Source organism: Mustelus asterias, chromosome 10 (assembly GCF_964213995.1).
Source record: "Mustelus asterias chromosome 10, sMusAst1.hap1.1, whole genome shotgun sequence".
NCBI classification, from domain to species: Eukaryota; Metazoa; Chordata; class Chondrichthyes; order Carcharhiniformes; family Triakidae; genus Mustelus; species Mustelus asterias.
The window spans coordinates 73,518,618-73,544,440 of NC_135810.1; the positions used below are offsets into that span (position 1 = coordinate 73,518,618).

The 25,823-nt window shown below is 44.8% G+C and overlaps 1 protein-coding gene across 3 annotated transcripts in view; it reads right to left on the minus strand.

Annotated features, from left to right (window-relative positions):
- chst10 (carbohydrate sulfotransferase 10) overlaps window positions 1–24,283 on the minus strand; it is an 81,828-nt gene extending 57,545 nt beyond the window's left edge. For 2 of the 3 annotated variants that reach the window (XM_078221936.1, XM_078221937.1), the window contains exons 1-2: window positions 24,155–24,278; window positions 4,518–4,650 (exon numbers count right to left, since the gene is read on the minus strand). In XM_078221936.1, coding sequence (XP_078078062.1) covers window positions 4,518–4,629 — 112 coding nt within the window. In that variant the 5' untranslated portion in view covers window positions 4,630–4,650; window positions 24,155–24,278. Of the gene's footprint in view, window positions 1–4,517; window positions 4,651–24,154 lie in introns of all 3 variants that reach the window. The other variant, XM_078221934.1, reaches the window with a different exon arrangement.
- Window positions 24,284–25,823: the final 1,540 nt, after the last annotated feature.

The following is a 25,823-nucleotide window of genomic DNA, read 5'->3' on the forward strand; positions in this document are numbered from 1 at the left end:
CTCATCTCTCTTTTAAATCTGCTACATCTTATCCTAAAACTATGACTGCTTGTTCCAGATTGCCCACACGAAGAAGCATCCACTCTACACCTACGTTGTCAATACATTTTATCATCTTATATACCTCAATTAGATCTCCTCTCATTCTTCTAAACTCTAGAGAGCATAAACCTAAGCTGTTCAATCTCTTTTCATAAGACAAACCCCTCATCTCGGGAATCAACCTAGTGAGTCTCCTCTGAACTGCCTCTAATACCACTACATCCTTCCTCAAATAAGGGGGCCAAAACTGTACAAAGTACTCGAGGTGCAGTCACACCAATGCCTTGTGTAGTTGCAGCAACACCTCTTTACTTTTATATTCTATTCCTTTAGTTATAAATGCCAACATTCCATTTGCTTTCATGCAACCATAGAATCATAAAATCTCTACAGTACAGGAGGCCAGTTAGCCCATTGAGTCTGCACTGACTCTCCGATAGAGCATCCCACCCAAATCCCTATCTCCATAACCCCACACATTTACCCCACTAATCCTTCTAACACATCTTGGGACCTCAAGGGGCAATTTAGCATGGCCAATCAACTACCCTGCACATCTTTAAACTATGGGAGGAAACCTACGCAGATACGGGGAGAACATGCAAACGCCACAAAGACAGTCGCCCACGTTTGGAATTAAACCCAAAGCACTGCTGTCTCACAGCGCCAGGGACAACTGCTGTGCCACCAGTCCCTTATTACCTGCTGTATCTGATTATCAGTTTTCTGCGACTCGTACTCAAGGACACCCAGATCCCTCTACATCGAAGCACCCCGAAGTCTCTCTCCATGAGCACAAGTTGCCTTTCCATTTTTATGACAAAAATGGATAACCTCACATTTATCCACGTTAAACTCCATCTGCCACATTTTGGCCCTCTCAACTAACCTATCTACATCCATTTGTAAATTTCTTATTTCCTCATTGCAACTTACTATCCCACCTCTTTTAGTGTCATCTGCAAATTTGGCTGCAGTACCTTCTATCACCGTATCCAAGTCATTAATATAGATTGTAAATAGTTGGGGCCCAAGGACCGAACCCTGTAGCACCCCACTAGTTAAATCTTGCTAACCATAAAAAGACCCATGTATCCCGACTCTCTGCCTTCTGTCAGTTAGCCACTTTTCTATCCAAGCTAATAAATTACGCCTAGCCCCATGTGATTTTACCATTTGATAATGTGTGACACCTTGTCAAACACCTTCCTGAAGTCCAAATGTGCTACATCTACAGGATCCCTGTTATCCACTTGGCTTGTTACATCTTCAAAGAACTCTAGCACATTGGTCAAATACGATTTACCATTCATTAAATCATGCTGACTCTGATGGATTGCAATTTAACTTCCCAAATGTCCTGTGATTAATCGTGGATTAATAATGGATTCTAACAATTTCACAACAACAGACATTAAATTAACAGGTCTATAGTTTCCTACTTTCTGCCTAGCTCCCTTTTTGAATAAGAACATTACATTAGCATTTTTCCAATCCACTGGAACCTTTCCTGCATCCAGGGAACTTTGGAATATTATGACCAATAGATCCATTATCTCCTCTGCCACTTTGTTTTACACCATTGGATGTAGGCCATCAGGCTCTGGGAACTTGTCTGCCTTCAATCCCAATAGTTTGTTGAGTACCATTTCCCTATTGATGATGATTGTTCTACGTTCCTCCCATTCTACTTCCTGTGCATTAGCTGTTACTACTAGGATTTACTAGCATCCTCCACCATGAAAACTGAGGCAAAATATCGATTTTGCGTCTCTGCCATTTCTGTGTTCCCCATTATTAACTCCCAGTCTCATCCTCCAAGGGACCAACATTCACTTTAGCTACTGTCTTCCCTTTTATATACTTATAGAAGATTTTGCTATCCTTTTTTTTATATTTTGTGCTATTTTTCTTTCATAATTTACCTTTGCTTTTTTTATTACTTTTTAGTAGCCCTTTGTTGATCATTAAAAGTTTCCCAATCTTACAGCCTGCCACTGGCTTTTGTAATATGGTATGCCTTAGTTTTTGGCTTTCTTGCTTAACTATAGATGTTTTTCCCCATCTAACAATCTTTCTTCCTCTCTGAAATGTGTGTTAGCTGGGAGGAATTGAATATCCCTTTAAACAACTGCCACTGCTCATCAACTGTCCCACCTTTTAGTCTTCCTGCCCAGTCCACTAGGGCCAAGTCTGTCCTCGTGCCTACGTAATTACCTTTGTTTAACTCCAAAATGTGAGTGCGGGACTCCAGTTTCTCACCCTCAAACTGAATTTTGAATTCTGTCATACTATGATCACTTTTCCCTAGAGGATCCTTAGCTGTGAGGTCATTAATTAATACAATTTTTTATAGCATGCCACTACTTACGACAACTCAGAGGGTGTGATGGTTTACAAAGATGAGAACGTTATACTGATGCATTATCATAAAAATTACAAAGTTTAATTGATATAACTTCTTTCAAAAGTAGACTTTTTTTTACACTGCCAAACACAACAATGCTTACGCTGTAACAAGGATCAAGCAAACCTTTCAGCAATTCATCTCTGTTGCTACAAATGTGGTGATCAATAGAGAGGCTGGTTATGCACCAGTTATGCTCAAGTTTCTGTGTAGTTTAATGGGAGGAAGATGATGAGTAGATTAACGAAGCAAAGGGGCTGGTAGAAAGGGAGTCAGAACTAGATAGACAAGTCTGGATTCATGCATAAACTTTGTATAGCAAGTTTCCTCTGATAGACCTCTAAACACGCTGGCTTTGGTACATTTTATTCCTGTACACTAAAAGTTCTTACTTTTGTTACACCATAGCTATCTTTGAAGTGTGACACATTGACGCGTTATGTCTGAGAGGTGGTGAACATTAAGCATGCACATAAAGTTCTGAAAAAAATTCTCGTAGATCTGCTGTAGTGGTGTTCAAGGTTGGAAGTTAGAACTTTAATAGCAGGGGTGTTTCACCAATTAACATTACAAGAGTTATTGACCTATCACTAAGTGGCCTGTGAAAGAGGTGTAGGGTTTGCAGTACTGGAATGAGCTTCATTATCTGGCTGTACTTTGATAGGGGGCATAGGTCAGGGAGCATCAGGAGTCAGGAGCTGAAATTCCAGGAACACTGCAGAGGAAGCTTCCGGGAACACTTGGAAACAGGTCCTGAGAATCGGAAAGTGTTGGGTTAGGTAGTCTCAGTGCCCAGTGTGCTGGGATTATTCTGGAAGAAGAGAAATGCAGTCTAAGGATTTCTAACCGACTGCAATAACCCCACACATTTCTGCCCATCAAAACTTTTCTGTCCGCCTTATGAGATTTCTCTCCTTACTACTTTGCCTATTGTCGGGGATTGCTATCCTTAATTTTCTCCTTTAAGGAAGTTAAGGATAAACATTCTGTTTTTTAAAACGAATGTGAAATTAGCAGCTGAGGATGTATAATTTCCCATTATGTGTTTCTGGTGTATGTTGTTCATCCGGCAGTAAGAATTCTTGCTTCAGTAGCAAGCAATAATAAACAAAAATATCATCTTCTCAAAGTAAATCCAAAGTAAATCTTTAATAAAGATCCATCTTTATGCAACCACTTGGACCGCGCCCTGGGCCGCAAATGCCCCTTCCAATCCCCTTCCTAGTTCTACTGGGTCAGCTGACCACAACAGCATGTTACCATTGGTTACATTGTAACATATGTCTGAAATGTGGATAAGCATGTTCCTGAAGTTAGATGGAAGTCAAGGTGAACTCTGAAGGAACAATTAGATTTGTAAGAAACATAAAATCCAGCAAAGCAAAATGAGAAGGGAGGAATAATGCTTAACACATTTCAGGATTATTTGATTAAGTCACTTATAAAATCAAATAGATCCCTACAGCACAAGAGGTGGCCATTTGGCTCATCGAGCCTGCACCGACAACAATCGCACCCCAGCCACTCTTTGAAATACTGCTACAAACTCATTGCACTTGCGCCACTGATGTATAATTCATGACACTAGTTTAGGTTACTTCTCTGTGGATTAGTGATGGGAGGAGGCTCTATAAGAGGAAATTTTTGGGCGGCATGGTGGCACAGTGGTTAGCACTGCTGCCTCACAGCGCCAGGGACCTGGGTTCAATTCCCAGCTTGGGTCACTGTCTGTGCAGAGTCTGCACGTTCTCCCCGTGTCTGTGTGGGTTTCCTCCGGGTGCTCCAGTTTCCTCCTACAATCCGAAAGACGTGCTGGTTAGGTGCATTGGCCATGGCAAATTCTCCCTCAGTGTACCCAAACAGGCGCCGGAGCATGGCGACTAGGGGACTTTCACAGTAACTTCATTGCAGTGTTAATGTAGGCCTACTTGTGACAGTAATAAATGAACTGAACCTAAATATACATTTAATAAATAGTACAATTGCTGCTCGTAAGACCACACATGATAAATCCCAAAGGCTAATTCCTCTGAAACCAAAAATTGATAATCATTCATTCCTGACTTACCTTCTTTATCTCTGAGAGTTAAAGTAATAAATTTACTGACAAACAGCAACATGAAAACTGCCCATCCACACACAATCAGCAGCAAGCATCGGTGCCGCATGTTTTCAGACATAAGCCATTGCTTGCATGTGTTCTGCAAAAGAAAAATAATATTGGAAGAGTAATTATAACATAATCAATATCGCCAACCTACAGACTCAGAAGGAAAGACAAGCATAAAAGATACTAAACTTACATTTACACATTGTGCCCATCAAGAGCTTTAAATGAATAGCTTTTCAATTTAATCAATTCAAAACTATTTCTGTAGTGAAAGAAGCACTATTGATAATATATCACAATTTAAAACTGATTTTTCCCCCAAACCACTGAGCACTAACATTTTCCTTGCTTTGGGACATTTTATTAGATTAAAGGTGCTTTATAAAAACAAGTTGTTGTTTTCATTTTGTACTTTAATTAAATGTAAAGTAACAGATTATTAATTCACAGGGTTATGAGAGCATGAAACAAGAAAAAGCCATCAAACTTATTGAAGTCCATAGCTCTAGTGCATTAAGTTGCTCATCCAAAATGCATGTTTTTGTACTTTGAATAATATAAAATGTTTTGCCCCTATGAACTTATTTGGTAGATTATTTCAAATATTCATCACTGATAACTGATATCTGTCCTAATTTCAATAAATTCCATGTATGACCTCTTACTACAATTCATAATGTACTTTTAAGCAATAATTTTGTTTTACCTCACGCATATCATTCTACATTTGATGTACTTTGTTGAGGTCTCATGTTAGCTGCCTTTCCTCCAGACTGTAAAATTTAAGATTCTCCAGATTTAGTTCATCTTTCATTCCCTTCACACTTGGTATCAGCCTTGGTAATTCAAAAAGATCTTGTTGTGGCACAATAGTTGAAATCAAACACAGTATTTTTTAGTACTGTCTGATCAACACTTATGAAAATTTGCAGTAATTTCTGCAGATTTGCTTTCTAATGATCTGGTTAAATGGCCTTGAATGCCATATTATTTAATGCTTCTTTATATAGTCTAAATATTGAAAGTGAGTTATCTACCATTATTTCCAGATGCCTTTCACAGTCATTTTGTGATAATTCAATTCCATGTGCCTCCACTTTTCAATGTAATACTTTATATTCATCGGTATTAATTTTAAGTTGCCATACCCAATTGCAGAAAACTGTTGGTTTCAGTGCTCATTTTATTGAGCTGTATTAGAAACAGTCAAAGTTCAAGCAACAACCTTTGTGGTTCTTCACTCAATACTTTCTCACAGTCTAACATTACACTTTTCATGAATACTCTTTTGTATTTTTAATCAGTTTTTCTAAATCAGTTTGTTGTTCAGTTCCATGTTCGCCCTGAATTCTTATGGTTTTCACTTTAATTAGCTTTCCTTTCCCAGTTGAAACATTGTTGAAAGCTATCTGAAAGTTCAATAATCTAGATCATAGGGGATTCCTGTGTACTTAATCCACATAATCCTCAACTAAAACTGAAATAAATACTATTAATCTTCAGTATAAAGGAAAAACTCTCAGGTACTAATAAGTTGATTCTTAATGAAAGCTCAACTATTAAGCCTTGAACTACACTGACAACTCAACTGGAGAATCAATCAAAATATACAGCAAAATTTGCTAAAATGTGGTCTGATTGCACAGTGAAGCTGGTTTAACCATCACAGTGGAGAAGATTAGTCTGATACATAATAAGTTTTATTTGATCAGCCATGATCAAAATAAATGCCGGAGCAGGCTCAAAGGGCAAAATGGCCTACTCCTGCTTCTATTTTCTATGTTTCTATGTTAATTCTGGGAAGGAACATAATGATCTGCTGCACAGAGCAGTGGAGAAATATAGTAATAATATGCACACAGGAAGCCAGGAGGACTATACGGAAAATTGTGTGAAAAAGGGATTAATGCTAGCGTCAGGAATTAGGAGACATCGCTGAAGGAAAAAGATGATAATTCTCCAGAATCAGCAAAACCTCACTGATAGTATCAGAAGGATACAATAGTTTATATGAAGGTTCCTTTCAAATTCTTTGTACATTCTTAAACTGAAGGAAGACTTCAAAAGAATTGTGAGGAGAGTCTTATTAAGAAATCACTCTAAAAGCTGATCAATACACTTATCCTGGTGAGCCATCCATTTCCTCCAGTAATTACTCCCAAATTCTATGTTATTGTGCAATCCATCACTTTATAAGTTTTTCATCAATTTTGAAGCAGCATTTAAAAAGACCTATGTTACAAGGCTGCCTCGTTCCTCCTGATCAGCATGTGATCAGTAGTCTGAGGTGGAAAAAGAGAATTCAAGACAACTTTAGTGCTTTCTCAGTGCAGTACTGAGGAAGTGTAACATTGGCCTGGAATTTACAATATCAATTACAGTCAGACTATCAGCGTTCACCATTATAATGGTCAGAATATGACAGCAAATTCTGGAATAGCACTTGCATACTTGAACATGGAATTTTAGAAGTTAGTGTCAGAGATATGTTGTTCCTTCACAGGACATGTTGCAATCTTTGCCAATAGATTCGTCATTGAAATGACTGCAATGGGGTGATCTTGTACTTGCCCACAAGTTCCACACCAAAAACAACTTTACAAAGCTAAGGTCTTTGCAACGTTCTGGGTTTCAATGATGTGATAAGTATAGCAGAACAACCCTCCTGGCCCTGAAAAATAAATTTTACAAGCATGGAATCTTATTCCTTTGGAAGAAAATTAGTGTGGGAGAATGTTTCTCAAATAAATTTCATGTTACTTTTCTGTCTATTTCTTTTATATGTTGCTTAATCCCACATGCAGCTACTGATCTTTATTTTGCTTTCTGTATATTGTTACAACCATGTTAACAGGAGTGAACTGACTCCTCCCTTTGTCCACAGCTGAATTGGTTATAACAATCCTCTTTACTACTCCAAATAGGCCATTGAACTGGGCTTTCAGCAGTTCACTTTGTAAGGATAGTAACACTAACAAATAATCTCCTGGCTGAAATGTTCATATCTTGGTATATTTGTCTGCTTGTCTTTTCATGAATACCTGTGAATTTTTTAAGGTGCACCTGGGCTATGTTATAGTCTCTCAATGAGCCACTTTTAGAACACATGTGTAATCTAGCATAGGAGATTTGTCTCTGCTCTAAGAAACCTTTCTTGATTAGTTTCAGAGAACCTCTTACCACATGTCCATAAACTAATTCAAAGGAACTCATTGGGTGCATACCAGTGGCAAACAAGAGAAATCTCAGTCCTTTGTCTCAGTCATGAGGCTAATCATGGGAGTGTGCCTGATCATTGTCTTGTGGTACTGTTCCAAAGCTCCTTGTGACTGTGGATGGTAGGTTGAAGGCTTTAGCTGGGTTATATCCAAATTACTCATGACTTTCTGAAAATATTTGTCCATAAAACTGATACCCTGCTCCAATTGGAGCTCAGCTAATAATCCGTATCAGATGAAGAACTGGGTTAACTTGACCACCACTACATTGGCAAAAATAGTTTTCAGGGTGGTGGCCTCTGTGCACTGAGTAGTCAATTCCATGATAGTGAGGATATATTGATGGCCTCCTTTTGTTTTTGGCAGGGATCCCACTCAATCTACCAACACCTTGCTGAACAGTTTCCCAAAAACTGGGATGGGAATCAGGAGTATGTTGGTTTTATTATAGGTTGGGACTTTCGCACAGTTTTACAGAACTATATCAAATCCTTGTAGAGGCATCATCAATAAAATTCTGATTTATGTAGGCTTGGGTCTCACATGTCCAACCATGGGGAATTCATGGGCTATCCTCAATATTTCTATGCGGGTAGCACCATTGTCTGGAGGGTGTCTCCACTCTCATCAGCACCTCATTTTTAAATTGCAGCACTGCAGAACTCTCTCTATTTCAGCTTCACTTTGTCTGCATTTGTTTGAAATCTGGGTCAGCTTTCCTTTATTCATTCATACAATGTGGGTGTCACTGGCTAGGCCAGCATTTGTTGCCCATCCCTAACTATCCTTGAACTGAGTGGCTTGCTAGGCCATTTCAGAGGGCATTTAGGAGTCACCCACATTGCTGTGGATCTGGAGTCACATGTGGGCCAAATCAGATAAGGATGGCAGACTTCCTTCCCGAAGGGAGATTAGAAAACCAGATGCTCAACAAATCATTTGGGCTTTCCCCATAACTTTCAGCAATCAGCATGAAGGTGTCCTATCTTATTGTAATGGGAGCATAATGGCTTCTGGGCATCACTCCTACTCTTAGCACCTTCCTTTTGGCCAGAGGAAGGGACCACCTTGCTTTCCTAGTTTTGCCACCTCGCCCCCTAGTTTTTGCTTTCTTTTCAGCTTCCCACCTTCTATCCTTCCTGTGGGATGGCACAATGGTTAGCATTGCTGCCTCACAACGCTTGGGCCCTGGGTTCAATTCCAGCCTTGGGTGACTGTCTGTATGGAGTTTGCACATTCTCCACGTGTCTGCATGGGTTTCCTCCGGGTGCTCCAGTTTCCTCCCACAGTCCAAAGATGTGCAGTTGAGATGAATTGAATGTGCTAAATTGACCCTTAGTGTCCCAAGATGTGTAGATTAGGTGGATTAACATGATAAAATGTGCAGGATTATTGGGATAGGGTGGGGCAGAGGGCCTGGGTAAGAAAGTTGGTGCAGACTCGACAGGCCTAATGGCTTCCTTCTGCACTATAGGGATTCTACGATTCTATGGGCTGAAGGAAAAAATGATTCTCTTGGGGTAAGGGCTTGTGGACAAGCTCATAATCATCAGCCCCCATGGCTATTTTGTGAGATTTTGAAACCTTTTGGTTCCACACTTGTGTCCACACAGACGTAGGGAGTAAGCATTTAAATTTTTCAAGGAGCATTATCTCTCTGAGGCTTTCGTATGTGGCCTCTAATTTAAGTGCCAGTATCCAGTGATTCAATGCAAGTTGCTTAACCCTTTCAAACTCTATGTAAGTTTATTCGGGCTTTTTTTGGAGGTTTCAAAATTTCTGCCGGTGAGCTTTAGGCACTAACTCACAATCACTAAGGATAGCCCTTTTGGCCATCTCATCTACAGAGGTCTTCTCAGAAAACATGGCATAAAGCTCATGGGCTTTGTCTGTTAAGCTGCTTTGCATTAGCAGCGTCCTCAGACCATTTCATATGTTTTGTAATTTTCTCAAATGAAATGAAAAATGCTTCAACATCCCTATCCTTGAGTTTTGGTACTATGTGGGCAAATTTAAACAGCTCTGCACTTGGTCTTGAGTTGGGGAAAGGCCCTCTCCCAGGAAGTCTCCTTTCTTTGTTCAAGATGTTTTAATTTAAATTCTCTTTCTCGCCTCCATTCCTGCCTCTCTTTTTTTTCTTCAAAATGCTCTCTTTCCTATCTGTCTCTTTCCTTCCCCCCCACCTGAAATTCTATTTCTAGCCTCTTCTGTTCCAACTGTATTTTTGCTAAAGCTAGTTTGCCTGTTTCTAGTTCTATGCCTATCTTTAGTTCTTCCAATTCAATTTCAGGATTGCTGGCTGCTAGTTTTTGAATCTGTTTCCTCACTCGGTGGAAATTCCGTCTCCGATCACCTAGCTACACTTTATAATTAGTCAGTGGATAGTGCCTTTAAACCCTTTCAGGTTATTTCCCTCTATTCTAAAAAAACACACTAGCCTCAAAAGTGGACATTTTGGTTAATATAGGATCACTCTAGTACACAAGAAAACTGTGTTTTTTAAAACTATGTCTGAGGATTAATTTTGACATCCAATTGCACTCATTTGTCTATGGCTTTAAATGCCAGACATAAGCATCAAAATATGTTAGGTTAGAACTGACTCCTCTATTTGTCCACTCCTGAGTTGGTTATAACAGGGTCTGAATTAAAAAGGGAGGTAATATTGAAAATTTAATATATACTTAACTGTGTGTAGCTCGGTGCAAGAAATAAGCCATTCAGGTTCTTTAAATTAACAGGTAAAGAGTTTTATTGCTAAACCTCACGCAAATAAAGATGCAGAAATGGACAAAAGTTTAAAATTTACAAATATGTCCAACTAGCCACGAATACAAAAATACAAGACACACACAATCCCCTACCCCTATGATGCATGCAAAAATATAAATAAAACTTTGCCGAGTTTCAGATATTAAATCTTGGCAAAGTAACAAGTAAAATCAGAAACAAAGATAGTCACAGAGTGGCTAGATAATTATTTACCGCTGACTGCTCCCTTTCCACAGTGGAGCAGTTGGTCTGCAGTCATAATTGGCTGATTCAGAATTCTCCGAAGAACTCTTGGTTTGCAGCAATGAAGTCTTTGGGTGGGTTTTTCAAATCACACAACAGCTCAGCTTTGATGAGGGTGTTTTCAGAAAATAGATGATGCAAGGCTGTTGTCCCCATGGCAGTCTCTCTGACAGTACAGAATCCAGTACCTTTCTTCTTCCTTTTTCCTACCTGCAGTTTTCCCACCTTGCATCTTCGTCATCGTATCTACCTTCTGATAATGTGATCATGGTGATCTTTCAAAGCTAGATAATAATGCTTCCCAAGAGAAAAGTATATGGATTTGTAATGGATTTATTACTTGCTTTGAAGGCAATTGGATGACTTTGTCTAAATGACTCTAATGTTTGGCAACACCTATTTATGTAAAAGGACGATTGAAAGAATGAGCAGAATGTTGCTCTGACAGTCCAACTAGAATGGCTGTAACAGGAACCTGATGCTCGAGTTCACATATATATTTTGGAAGTACAGTAGACTATTGTTAAGCCATGTACAATTGAACACTACGAAGGATGAACTTAAAGTTTAGCTTTGAAATATGGTTAATCTGTGCAACCAACAACATTGGAAACATTCAATAGTTTGGAACGGTGGAGGGAAATTAAGCAACCAATGGCAAGAAGAGGTTCCATGAACATTACCATTATTAATGATAGTGGAGTCTCTCAAGTGAGTGCAAGAGACAAAGCTGAATCGTTTGCAGCCATCTTCATATAGAAGAAAAAAAAGCTTGTATTTATGTAGCATTATGCTGTTCCAAAGTGTTTTCCAGGCAATGACATTCTTTAGAAGCATAGTTACTTGTAATGTAGGATGCAGGGTAGCCAACTTGCACAAAGCAAGGCCCTGCAAATAGCAATATGGTTATGACCACAATTTGATTTGGTGATGCTGGTTGACAGATAAGTATTGAAAGAGCTCCCAACAGTACCATAGGGTCTTTTACATTCCCCCCAAGACGTCAGATGAGGCCACAGTTTAACATTTCATTCAAAAGCTGACACCTCTGCTAATGTAATGCTCCCTCAAATTGCACAGGTGTCCCAGTTTATATTATATGCTCAAGTCTCTGCAATGGGAATTGATCCCCTCCTTCTGACTCAGAAGCTAAAGTGCTACCATTGAGCTAAGTGGATGGACTAACCTGACTCAAGTCCCATAGACAAGTTAATTCATTAATTTTACATCAAGAAACAGCTGAATGCTATGAATATGTTATCTGGCAATGGACCCAAGGTAACATCCACACGATAATTATGTCTGGTCCAGAAGTAACTGCATTCCTACGGAAGCTATACAAGTATAAGCACAAAACTGGCATTTACCCGACAATGTGGGAAGTTCAGGTGTTCTGTTCTGAAAAAGTAGAACAAAGTAGTCGGTGCAGACTTGATAGGCCGAATGACCTCTTTCTGTGCTGTTGGGATTCTATGATTCTGTGAAATACAACCTGACCAATACCAGTCTATCAACTTAGTGCCAATCATCAGCAAAATGATGGAAATTGTCATTAAAAGTGCAATCAAATAATGCTTAAGCACCGATTGTGTCAACTGGGGCACAGTTGGTAACAGTCTTGTTTCCAAGTCAGAATGTTCAACATTTAAGTTCCACTCCAGGACTTGAGCACAAAAATCACAGCTGATACTCTAGTACTGAGGGAGTGCTGCACAACCGGAGGTGTCATCTTTTCAATGGGATGTTAAATTGAGGTTGCGTCTGACCTCTGATGGACATAAAAGTTCCCTTGACATTGCTTTGCAGAAAAGTAAGGGAATTATCCCCGGTGTCATGGCCAACATTTATCCCTCATTCAACATCACAAATATTGTTTATTTGATCATTACCACACTGCTGTCTGTGAGTGACTGCTATGCATAAATTGGCTGCTGCATTTCTTAGATTACAACAGTGACTCCAAAATTACTTTGTTGGCTTTAAATGCACTTTGAGATGTCTTGTGGTCATGAAAAACACTATATAAATGCAAGTCTTTCTTTTCAATAATCTGCTCAATGATGTTCAGTTTGGGTTGCACTGGGACCAATCAACTCCACATCTCAATACATCAGCCACAAATTCCATACTCGGGCAAAGAGAGACAATATCAGTGAGAAGTTGATTGAAATACTTCTAGTTTATGGATGCTGAAAGATTTGTTTTTGAGGGCAATTAGACCAAATGGCTCAACTATAGTATGGCACATATTTTTCCAAAGGGAGTATTCTAAGAATGAGAAGGATGTTGCAAGAATAAAATGATTGCTGCAAACATAGTAACATGGAAAATAAAAGCAGGAGTAGGACATTTGGCCCTTCGAGCTTTCTCCGCCATTCATTTTGATCATGGCTGATCATCAAATTCAATATCCTGATCCCCCCCTCCCCCCCCCCCCCCAATATCCCTGTAGCCCCAAGAGCTACATCTAATTCCTTCTTGAAATCACAACGTTTTGGCCTCAACTACGTTCTCTGGTAGTGAATTCCACAAATTCAGCACACTGGGTGAAGAAATGTCTCCTCACCTCAGTCCTAAAAGATTTACTTCTTATCTTCAAACTATTACCCCTAGTTCTGGACTCCCCCACCATCGGGAACATTCTTTCTGAATCTACCCCATCTAACCCTGTTAGAATTTTATAAGTTTCTATGAGATCCCCTCTCGCTCTTCCAAACGCCAATGAATATAACTCTAACCAACTTAATCTCTCCCCATGTGACGGACCTGCCATCCCAGGCATCAGCCTGGTAAACTTTCGCTGTACTCCCTCTATAGCAAAGACACTCTTCCTCAGATAAAGACACCAAAACTGCACACACTACTCCAGGAGTAGCCTCACCAATGCAGTAAAACATCTCTATTCTTATACTCAAATCCTCTCGCTATGAAAGCCAACATACCATTTGTCTTCTTTACTGCCTGCTTTACATGCACATTTACTTTGAGTGACTGATACACGAGGACACCAAGGTCTCGCTGAGTATCCATCTCTCTCTATTTACACCCATTCAAATAATAATCTGCCTTCCCATTATTGCTACCAAAGTGGATAACCTCACATTTATCCACATTATACTGCACCTGCCAAGCACATGCCCACACAGCCCTTCCAAATCACACTGAAGCATCTCTGCACCCTCCTCACAGCTCACCCTCCCACCCAACTTTGTATCATCTGCAAATCTGGAGATAATAGATTTAGTTCCCTCTTCCAAATTATTAATATATGATGTGAACAATTACGGTCCCAGCACAGATCCCTCTGGTACCCCACTAGTGACTGTCTGCCAATCGGAAAAAGACCAATTTATTCTAACATGTTGCTTCCTGTCTGCTAACTAGCTTTCTATCCATCTCAAGACACTATCCACAATCCCATGCATTTTAACTTTACACAATAGTCTGTTATGTGAGATCTTGTCAAAAGTCTAAATAGACCACATCCACCGGCTTTCCTTGGTGAACTCTACTAGTTATATTCTTAAAGAATTCCAATAGATTCGTTAAGCATGATTTCTCCTTTGTAAATCAATGCTGACATTATCTGATTATAGTCTCACAACACCAGGTTAAAGTCCAACAGGTTTATTTGGTAGCACAAGCCACTAGCTTTCAGAGCGCTGCTCCTTCATCAGGTGAGTAGGAGTTCTGTTCACAAACAGGGCATATAAAGACACAAACTCCATTTACAAAATAATGGTTGGAATGCGAGTCCTTACAGGAAATCACATCTTAAAGGTATAGACAATGTGAGTGGAGAGAGGGTTAAGCACAGGTTAAAGAGATGTGTATTGTCTCCAGCCAGGACAGTTAGTAAGATTTTGCAAGCCCAGACAAGTCATGGGGGTTACAGATAGTGTGACATGAACTCAAGATCCCGGTTGAGGCCGTCCTCATGTGTGCGGAACTTGGCTATCAGTTTCTGCTCAGCGATTCTGCGTTGTCGTGTGTCGTGAAGGCCGCCTTGGAGAACGCTTATCCGAAGATCAGAGGCTGAATGCCCGTGACTGCTGAAGTGTTCCCCAACAGGAGGAGAACACTCCTGCCCGGTGATTGTCGAGCGGTGTTCATTCATCCGTTGTCGTAGGAGCAGCCGTCTGAAAGTTTGTAGTTTGTGCTACCAAGTAAACCTGTTGGACTTTAACCTGGTGTTGTGAGACTTCTTACTGTGCTTACCCCAGTCCAAAGCCGGCATCTCCACATCATTATCTGATTATACCACTGCTTTCCAAATGCGAAGCTGTAAAATCCTTGATAATGGATTCTAGCTACTGATTTTAAGCTCACTGGTCTATAGTTCCCCATTTTCTCTCTAACTCCCTTTTTGAATAGTGGGTTTACATTAGCTACCCTCCAATCTGTAGGAACCATTCCAGTATAATGTGGTGGCAATAATAGGAAGGCAGATTACTATTTGAATGGGTGTAAATTGAGAGAGAGTTGTCAACGAATTTTGGAAAATAACCACCAAAGGATCTACTATTTCAGGGCCACTTCTTTAAGTACTCTTGGATGAAGATTATCGGATCCTTGACATGTATCCACCTTCAATCCCATCAATTTCCCCAAAACCATTTCTCTACTAATACTGGGCACAATTTGGATTTCAAAGGTGAGGTAGGAGACTGTCCTTTACACCATTGTGCAAGTAAAGCTGAAGTCAATGGCAATCTGAGAGAACACACTCCAGTGGCTGGGCTCATAATTAGCAAAAACAAAATTTTGGGTTTTGTTGAAAGGGGTGGAATTAAGGCCATGCAGGGATTTGAAAATAAGGGTGACAATTTTAAAAGGAAATAAAGCTTAATTGGGAGCCGATATAGGTCAGCAACTACAGGGATGACAGACGAATGGTGCTTGGTGTGAATTAAGACACAAACAATAGAGTTTTAGATGGCTTCAAGTTTGCAGAAAGTATGTGGAAGGCTAGTCAGGAATGCTTTGGAATTGTCAGATGTGGGGATAACAAACACATTGATGAGGGTATCAGCAGTGGATGAGCCAAGGCAGGGACAAAGCTGGGTGATGCCACAGAGATGAAAATAGAAAGTCTTAGTGACCACGCGGACAGATTGGAAGTTTGCCTTCGAATTAAATATGACACCAAAGCTGTAAATAGTCTGGTTCCATCTCAAATATTTGCCATGAGGGTCAAATCAGCAGCTAATGAACAGAGTTTGTCGCGGAGACTGAAGACAACGGCTTTGGTTTTCCCAGTGTTTAACTGGAAGACATTTCTGTTCAGCCACTACAGAATGACAAACAAGCAATCTAATAATTTAGAGAGAGTGATTAACAAAGATGGTAGTGAGGTAGAACTCAGTGTTGTCAGCATATGTAAAAAATTGTGCTGTGTTTTTGGAACATCATGTAAATGAGAAACAGGAGGGGGCTAAGGATAGATTGGTGGAGGTGGGGACGGGGGGTGCAGTGGGGCTAATGAAGCAGGAGTGGGAAGAGCAGCAGGTGATTCTCTGGCTACAACTAGATGGATAAACTGAGCCTGTGTGTGGCTTCTCGTGACTGGTTTTTCAGCTTCAGTCTGTTTCTGGCCAGATTACCAGAAGAGCAATCTTCTGCTGCTTTTGCATTTTATGGTGTCCTCCACTTAGCCATCTTGTTCTGCATCTGGATCTACATACCTCCTGGGTCTTCATTTCTACAAAAATACCTCCATCAGTGTATCCTCCAACACTCTATCCTCAAATTGTTTCTGGACTTCACTTTGCTGATTTCTCTCTTCCCAAGTTGTCAGCATGGGACTCCTGATAGTAAATTTGGACCAACTCTCTCCTTCTCCTTTATCCATCCATGTGCTGAATGAATTTTGTCATGTGCACCAATATCAAAGTAATGTATGGATGTGTGCCACCAGTAGAAACAAAAAAAAACTATATATAACATATATTTTTAGAAAGTTATCATAAGTATGAAAGTAGAAGAAAGAATACTACTCTCAGCCATTGACACAGTAGCTTGCTAGTCCACAAATTACTAGATTTACTGAATTCAAGTTTAAATTTACCACAGTGGTATCTGAATTCACAACCTCTAGGTTTTAAGTTCAGTTATGATGTGGAGATGCCGACGTTGGACTGGGGTAAACACAGTAAGAAGTCTCACAACACCAGGTTAAAGTCCAACAGGTTTATTTGGTTACACAAGCCACTAGCTTTCGGAGTGCTGCCCCTTCGTCAGGTGAGTGGGAGTTCTGTTCACAAACAGGGCATATAAAGACACAAACTCAATTTACAAAATAATGATTGGAATGCGAGTCTTTACAGGTAATCAAGTCTAAAAGGTACAGACAATGTGAGTGGAGAGAGCGTTAAGCACAGGTTAAGAGATGTGTATTGTCTCCAGACAGGATAGTTAGTGAGATTTTGCAAGCCCAGGCAAGACGTGGGGGTTACAGTTAGTGTGACATGAACCCAAAATCCCGGTTGAGGACGTCCTCATGTGTGCAGAATAGCCAAGTTGGAATATCCAATTGATAGCCAAGTTCCGCACACATGAGGACGGCCTCAACCGGGATCTTAGGTTCATGTCACGCTATCTGTAACCCCCACGTCTTGCCTGAGCTTGCAAAATCTAACTATCCTGTCTGGAGACAATACACATCTCTTTAACCTGTGCTGAATGCTCTCTCCACTCACATTGCCTGTACCTTTAAGACCTGATTACCTGTAAAGATTTGCATTCCAATCATTATTTTGTAAATTGAGTTTGTGTCTTTATATGCCCTGTTTGTGAACAGAACTCCCACTCACCTGACAAAGGAGCAGCGCTCCGAAATCATCATAGAAACCCTACAGTGCAGAAGGAGGCCATTTGGCCCATCGAGTCTGCACCGACCACAATCCCACCCAGGCCCTACCCCCACATATTTTACCTGCTAATCCCTCTAACCTACGCATCTCAGGACTCTAAGGGGCAATTTTTAACCTGGCCAATCAACCTAACCCGCACATCTTTGGACTGTGGGAGGAAACCGGAGCACCCGGAGGAAACCCATGCAGACACGAGGAGAATGTGCAAACTCCACACAGACAGTGACCTGAGCCGGGAATCGAACCCAGGACCCTGGAGCTGTGAAGCAGCAGTGCTAACCACTGTGCTACCGTGCCGCCCACAAAGCTAGTGGCTTTTGCTACCAAATAAACCTGTTGGACTTTAACCTGGTGTTGTGAGACTTCTTACTGTTTTAAGTTCAGTGCCATAACTACTACATTAACATACATGAGAGAGACATTTGTTAGTTTTTGTATTTTAATCATTTGACAGAAGAAAATTGAATAGGTGGTGATGGCTTAAGATAAGACAAGGATCTTTTGTTTCAATTTGACAAGCTCAAAATGGAAAGAGCTAAAAAGGTTTGCCTTTTGAATGGACAGATAATGTGGAAAAGGCATTTTTTTTTAGCTTATTGTTTTTGTTTACCCAAAACTGCTATAAATAGGAGGAAAATAGCTGAGTCATTTATTCACATCAATAAACATAATCAAGCTGAGGTAAAGTATCTCTGAAATTGAAAGAGATTGGCTCTTGTGAACGGGAAGGTGAAGGTCAGAGGCACCGTCCCTGTAAATTAAGTGAATATTGGGGAGTAATTCTACATCTGAAAACTGGGGAAAATAACACTGTGGTGAAGAGAGAATGGAATCCCTGGAGGGAGAATGAATCTTGAGGTTGTTTTGGGGAAAGTAGTGGCATTTATTCAACCAACAGCTTTTTAGATTAAAAATTTTGAAAAACTCCACTGGGTGGAGTCTGCATGGGTTTTCCTCCCACAGTCCAAAAATGTGCTGGTTAGGTTGATTGGCCATGCTAAATTGCTCCTTAATGTCAGAGGGATTAGTAGGGTAAATACGTGGGGTTAAGGGGATAGGGCCTGGGTGGGATTGTTGTCAGTGCAGGCTCGATGGGCCGAATGGCCTCCTTCTGCCTCCTTCTGTACTGTAGGGATTCCATGATTCTACGATCTATGAATTGTGAATAATCCCAGTTGACCATTTTTAAAGTAAATGTCAATAACACACAAACAAATGTGAATTGGTAGTATTTGGAAGTATGCATTGTTTAAAATGATCCATGAGTTAACCTCATAAGTACTTTTCCATTATTATTTGAAGATGAAGGCTAATAATCTAAAACTTTTCAATGCTCCATAGCAATGCCCTTGAGCTTTTAATCTATCAAATAACTTCAGGATCAATCTTTGCTTCATGATACTACAAAACCAAAATGACCAGACCAGAGCTATGAACTGGTCTTTCAACTTACTTCCTTCTTGCCGCTTAACGCCTTAAACTCAGCACCGCTTCAGAATTGCGGCATTCATCCATTCCGTCCGTCACTGGAAGCGGCAGGCAAGAGGGCCGGGGAGGGCAGTGGAAGGCAGGAGGGTGGCAGTGGCCAGGGAGGGCGAGAGCGGCAGCAGGCAGGAGGGCGGTGGAGGGCAGGAGGGCCCTGGAGAGCGACACCAGGCTTCGGTGGGAGGGAGGGCAGGAAGGCCAAGGAGGACAGAGGACACTAGGAGGGCGGCTGAGGCGGGCAAGAGGGCTGGGGAGGGCGGCCGCAGCGGGCGAGAGGGTCGGGGAGGGCGGGCGAGAGGGTCGGGGAGGGCGGGCGAGAGGGTCGGGGAGGGCGGGCGAGAGTGCCGGGGAGGGCAGCTGGGGCGGGCAAGAGGGCTGGGGGTGGGCGGCTGAGGCGGGCAAGAGGACTGGGGGAGGGCGGCTCAGGCAGGCAAGAGGGCCGCGGAGGGTGACTCAGACGGGCGAGAGGGCTGGGGAGGGCGGCTGAGGAGGGCAAGAGGGCCGGGGAGGGTGGCTGAGGAGGGCAAGAGAGCCGGGGAGGGTGGCTGAGGAGGGCGAGAGGTCCGGGGGAGGGCGGCGGAGGCGGACAAGAGGTCCGGGGGAGGGCGGCTGAGGCGGGCGAGACGGCCGGGGAGGGTGGCTGAGGCGGGCAAGAGGGCGGGGGTGAGCGGCTGAGGCGGGCAATGGGGCCGGGGGGAGGGCGGCTGAGGCGGGCGAGACGGCCGGGGAGGGCGGTTGAGGCGGGCAAGAGGGCCAGGGGAGAGCGGCTGAGGCAGGCAAGGGGGCCGGGGGAGGGCGGCTGAGGCGGGCAAGAGGGCCGGGAAGGGCGGCTGAGGCGGGCAAGAGGGCGGGGGTGAGCGGCTGAGGCGGGCAATGGGGCCGGGGGGAGGGCGGCTGAGGCGGGCGAGACGGCCGGGGGGGGCGGTTGAGGCGGGCAAGAGGGCCAGGGGAGAGCGGCTGAGGCAGGCAAGGGGGCCGGGGGAGGGCGGCTGAGGCGGGCAAGAGGGCCGGGAAGGGCGGCTGAGGCGGGCAAGAGGGCGGGGGTGAGCGGCTGAGGTGGGCAAGGGGGCCGAGGGAGAGCGGCTGAGGAGGGCAAGAGGGCCGGGGAGGGCGGCTGAGGCGGGCAAGAGGGAGGGTGGCTGAGGCGAGCAAAGGGCTGGGGGTGGGCGGCTGAGGCGGGCGAGAGGGCCAGGGGAGAGCGGCTGAGGTGGGCAAGAGGGCCGGCGGCGGGTGGCTGGGGCGGGCAGGAGGGCCGGGGGAGGGTGGCTGAGTTGGGCAAGAGGCCCGGGGGAGGACAGCTGACGCGGGCAAGGGGGCCGGGGGAGGGCGGTTGAGGCGAGCAGGAGGGCTGGGGGAGGGCGGCTGAGGTGGGCAAAAGGGCCGGGGGAAGGTGGCTATGGCGGGCAAGAGGGCCGGCGGCGGGCGGCTGAGGCGGGCAAGAGGCGGGCAACTGAGGCAGGCAAGAGGGCCGGGGGAGGGCGACTGAGGCGGACACGAGGGCCAGGAGCAGGCGGCTGAGGCGGGCAAGATGGCTGGGGGAGGGCGGCTGTGGTGGGCAAGAGGGCCGGGGTAGGGCGGCTGAGTTGGGCAAGAGGGCCAGGTGAGGGCGGCCGAGGTGGGCAAGTGGGCCGGAGAGGGTGGCCACGGCGGGCAAGAGGGCCGGGGGAGGGCGACTCAGGCGGGCAAGAGGGCTGGGGACGGCGACTCAGGCGGGCAAGACGGCCGAGGTGGGCGGCTGAGGTGGGCAAGAGGGCCGGGGGAGGGCGGCTGAGGTGGGCAAGAGGGCCGGGGAGGGCATTTGAGGCGGACAAGAGGGCTGGGGAGGCGGGCAGGAGTGCTGGAGAAGGAATTGACAACCAGGATGGTGAGGGAGTGGCAGCAGGTGGAGGAATTTAGGACGGAAAAGCTTGGCAAGCGGGAGGGTGGTGTCAGGTGAGCAGACCACAGGAAACAATAGTTCTGACAAAACTTCATGCTTAAGGAACTAACATAAGTGAATTTCTGAATATTAACTGAAAAAGCTCTACTTTCTCGGAGGCTAAAAAATCCGGCAAGTCCGTTACGACTCTCACCAATTTTTACAGATGCACCATAGAAAGCACCCTTTCCATATGTATCACAGCTTGGTATGGCTCCTGCTCTGACCAAAAATGCAAGAAACCAAGAAGGGTTATGGACGCAGCCCAGTCCATCATGCAATCTAGCCTCCCATCCATTGACTCCGTCTACACTTCCCGCTGCCTCAGGAAAGCAGCCAGCATAATCAAGGACCCCACGCACCCTGGACATACTCCTTTCCTCCTTCTTCCATCGGGAAATAGATACAAAAGTCGGAGATCACATACCAACTGACTCAAGAACAGCTTCTTCCCTGCTGCCACCAGACTTTTGAATGAACCTTCCATGTATTAAGCTGATCTTTCTCTACATTCTCGCTGTGACTGTAACATTATATTCTGCACCCTCTCCTTTCCTTCTCCCCTATGTACTCTATGAACGATATGTTTTGTCTGTATAGTGCAAGAAACAATGATTTTCACTGTATCCCAAAACATGTGGCAATAATAAATCAAATCAAATAATTCCACCTGATTAATTATGTCAGGTTTGCCTCTCCTCAAATAATTTCCCACCATGCAGGGAGTCCACCAGTTCTTTGCTCGTGGGCTAGTGGCAGTAAGGCTCGTTTAACCATCAGATAATGAGTGGCTCTAACAATGGATCTTGTTATATTTGCTGAATTGGCATGAGGCTGCACAGCCACATTGCTTAGACGGAATATTTCTTGGGACTACTCTCAATTATCAACATCTACTGCCTATTGCAGTTTTCTATTGTGTTTTTATATATCAATTCTTTAATGTAAATAGACGTATGTCTTTTATTCTTCCTATGTCCTTGGGGTTTTTGGTCATTTCTTTGGACTCAAGCCCATCAAACTATTTCCACTTTTACTCTAACTTGTTTTCCCTTTACTCCTCCTAGATTCGCTTCTATGCTCATGTCTCCCTTCACTTCTCCACTCTGCCCTCCCAATTCCCATTCCTTCAATACTCCTTCCTGTATTCCCACTGTCATCCCAGGCTTGATTTCCTTTTTGAATTAATTTAAGGGATTTGGGCATTGCTGGATAGGCCAGCATTTGTTGCCTATCCCTAGTTAGCCTTGAACATGTGACTGCCTTCTTGAACTGCTACAGTCCCTGAGGTCTCGGTACACCCACGGCGCTGTTAGGTAGAGAGTTCTAGGAATTTGACCCAACAGCAGTGAAGGAGCGGTGATACATTTCCAAGTCAGGATGGTGAGTGACTTGGAGGGGAACTTCCAGGTAATCATGTTCGCAGGTATCTGCTGCTCCTGTCCTTCTAGATAGTAGTGGTCATGGGTTGGAAGATGCTGCCTAAGGAGCCTTGGTGAATTCCTGCAGTGCATCATGTAGATGCGTCAGTGTTAGAATGAGTAAGTTTTTGTGGGAGGGGTACCAATCAAGCGGGCTACTTTGTCCTGGACAGTGTCAAGCTTCCTCAGTTGTTGGAACTGCACTCACCCAGGCAAGTAGAGATTATTCCATCACACTTCTGACTTGTGCTTGTAGGTTGTGGACAGACTTTGGGGAATCGGGAAGTGAGTTACTCACTGCAGGATTCCTAGCCTCCTGTCCTGCTCTTATGGGCCAATATTTATATGGCTAGTCCAGTTCAGTTTCTAGTCAATAGTAACTCCCAGGATGTTTTTGATTTGATTTATTATTGTCACTTATATTAGTATACAGTGAAAAGTATTGTTTCTTGGAATCATATAGACAAAACATTAAGTACATAGAGAAGGAAAGGAGAGCGTGCGGAATGTAGTGTTATAGTTAGGGTGTAGAGAAAGATCAACTTAATGCGAGGCAGGTCCATTCAAAAGTCTGATGGCAGCAGGGAAGAAGCTGTTTGAGTCGGTTGGTACATGTCTTCAGACTTTTGTATCTTTTTCCCAACGGAAGAAGGTGGAAGAGAGTATGATCAGGGTGCGTGGGGTCCTTAATTTTGCTGGCTGCTTTTCAGAAGTAATGGGAAGTGTAGATAGTGTCAATGGGTGGGAGACTGGTTTGAGTGATACAATCAGAAAGACTGCTTTCTATGGTGCATCTGTAAAAGTTGGTGAGAGTCATAGCGGATATGTCACATTTCCTTAGTCTTCTGAGAAAGTAGAGGCGTTGGTGGGCTTTCTTAATTATAGCATCAGCATGGAGGGACCTGGACAGGTTGTTGGTGATCTGGACACCTAAAAACCTGAAGCTCTCGACCATTTCTACTTCGTCCCCACTGATGTAGACAGGGGCATGTCCTCCACTATGCTTCCTGAAGTCAATGTTGATAGTGGGGATTCAGTGATGGTAATACCATTGAATGGCTGGATTTTCTCTAATTGGAGATGGTCATTGCCTGCCATTTGTGCTGTGCGAATGTTATTTGCCACTTTTCAGTCCAAGACTGGATATTGTCCAGGTCTTGCTGTATTTGGGCATGTCTTTCCAGAATGCTAAATCCTTCCATCAAATGGTATTGAAAATAAAATCCTTACACGTATCAACAACTGATCAGGAGGAGCTGTAAATCCGAAATCTTGTTCACAATATCTAGGTAGTACTCCGGTGTAAAAACACAGCAACACTTTTGATTAAATGACTGGGTTGTAATCGTTTCCACTTTCACTCCTGTTCACTTATCATCAGAAACACGTGAAGCGACCAAATCCATCGCTCAGCTCCCCCTTATTCAATTAAATTATGCCGGTCCGTTTACTTGGAGAGGGATCACCGGGGAAGCTGTGCCGCCCTCACTCTCCTCTCCCCGGCCCGGGACAAAGTGTCAGCCAGGGAGCGAGAGCCCGGGGATGCGGACGGACAGCCGCAAATCCCCGGCTCCTCCCTCAGGCAGAACCAGGCCCGGACTCAATCCACACCTCAAAGCCCGGCCACTGCTCACCGTCACCAGTCACAGAGCCGCCTTTCACCCACCTGCTTAACTCCCGGATCTAAGGAAGCAGCGTCAAGCCGTCTACTCCAACACCACAAAACCGAGCCGAGCACAGCTTTCCAGCCGGCCGCCCATGACAACCACAACAACAACTTCACCACCAACTGACCAGCACTGCAGCGCCAAGGTCCTCCCAGTGGACAGAGTGGGCACTGCAGCGCCAAGGTCCTTCCAGTGGACAGCGTTCAACTCTGCAGCGCCAAGGTTCTCTAAGTGGACAGAGTCCGGCACTGTAGAGCCAAGACCCTCCCAGTGGACAGAGACCGGCATTGCAGCGCCAAGGTCTTCCCAGTGGACAGAGTCCGGTACTGCAGCGGCAAGGTCCTCTCGGTGGACCCAAAAGAGAAAATGCTGGAAAATCTCAGCAGGTCTGGCAGCATCTAGAAGGAGAGAAAAGAGCTGACATTTCGAGTCCAGATGACCCTTTGTTAAAGCTCTTTTGGTTTCAGATTCCAGCATCCACAGTAATTTGCTTTTATCCTCCCAGTGGACAGAGTCTGGCACTGGAATATAGAAAAATAGGAATTGGGAGCAGAAGTAGGCAAATTCAGCCCTTCTAGCCTGCTCTGCCATTCAATCAGATCATGGCTGATCTCACCCTGGTCTCAAATCCATGCATTTAAATCGACTTAATGAACCGCGCGCCCAATTCTACCGCCAAATCCCACTTTACCGTCTTCTGCCCGTTCCGCATCCGCGCTGTAACCAACCTGCAAAATAAAAGTCTGAAGTCGTCGCTGCAGCTTCCGAAGAGCGGGGTCAGAGCCTCCAACGGCTCTCTGACCCAGGTCATCCTCTGGTTGGGGAGGGGGGGGGTGGAGGTTGGGGAGGGGGGGGGGGGGTGGAGGTGGGAGGGGGGGGGGGGTGGAGGTTGGGGAGGGGGGGGGGGGGTGGAGGTTGGGGAGGGGGGGGGGGGGGTGGAGGTTGGGGAGGGGGGGGGGGGTGGAGGTTGGGGAGGGGGGGGGGGGGGTGGAGGTTGGGGAGGGGGGGGGGGGGTGGAGGTTGGGGAGGGGGGGGGGGGGTGGAGGTTGGGGAGGGGGGGGGGGTGGAGGTTGGGGAGGGGGGGGGGGGGTGGAGGTTGGGGAGGGGGGGGGGTGGAGGTGGGGGGGGTGGAGGTTGGGGAGGGGGGGGGGGGGGGTGGAGGTTGGGGAGGGGGGGGGGGGTGGAGGTTGGGGAGGGGGGGGGGGGTGGAGGTTGGGAGGGGGGGGGGGGTGGAGGTTGGGGAGGGGGGGGGGGGGGGAGGTTGGGGAGGGGGGGGGGTGGAGGTTGGGGAGGGGGGGGGGGTGGAGGTTGGGGAGGGGGGGGGGGTGGAGGTTGGGGAGGGGGGGGGGGGGTGGAGGTTGGGGAGGGGGGGGGGGGGGTGGAGGTTGGGGAGGGGGGGGGGTGGAGGTGGGGGGAGGGGGGGGGGGGTGGAGGTTGGGGAGGGGGGGGGGGGGTGGAGGTTGGGGAGGGGGGGGGGGGTGGAGGTTGGGGAGGGGGGGGGGGGAGGTGGGAGGGGGGGGGGGGTGGTTGGGGAGGGGGGGGGGGGTGGGGAGGGTTGGGCCGGGAAAAAAGAAAATTAAGAATAAAAAAAACAAGAAAATTAAGAATACAAAAAAAAAAGAAAATTAAGAATAAAAAAAAAAAGCAAATTAAGAATAAAAAAAAAGA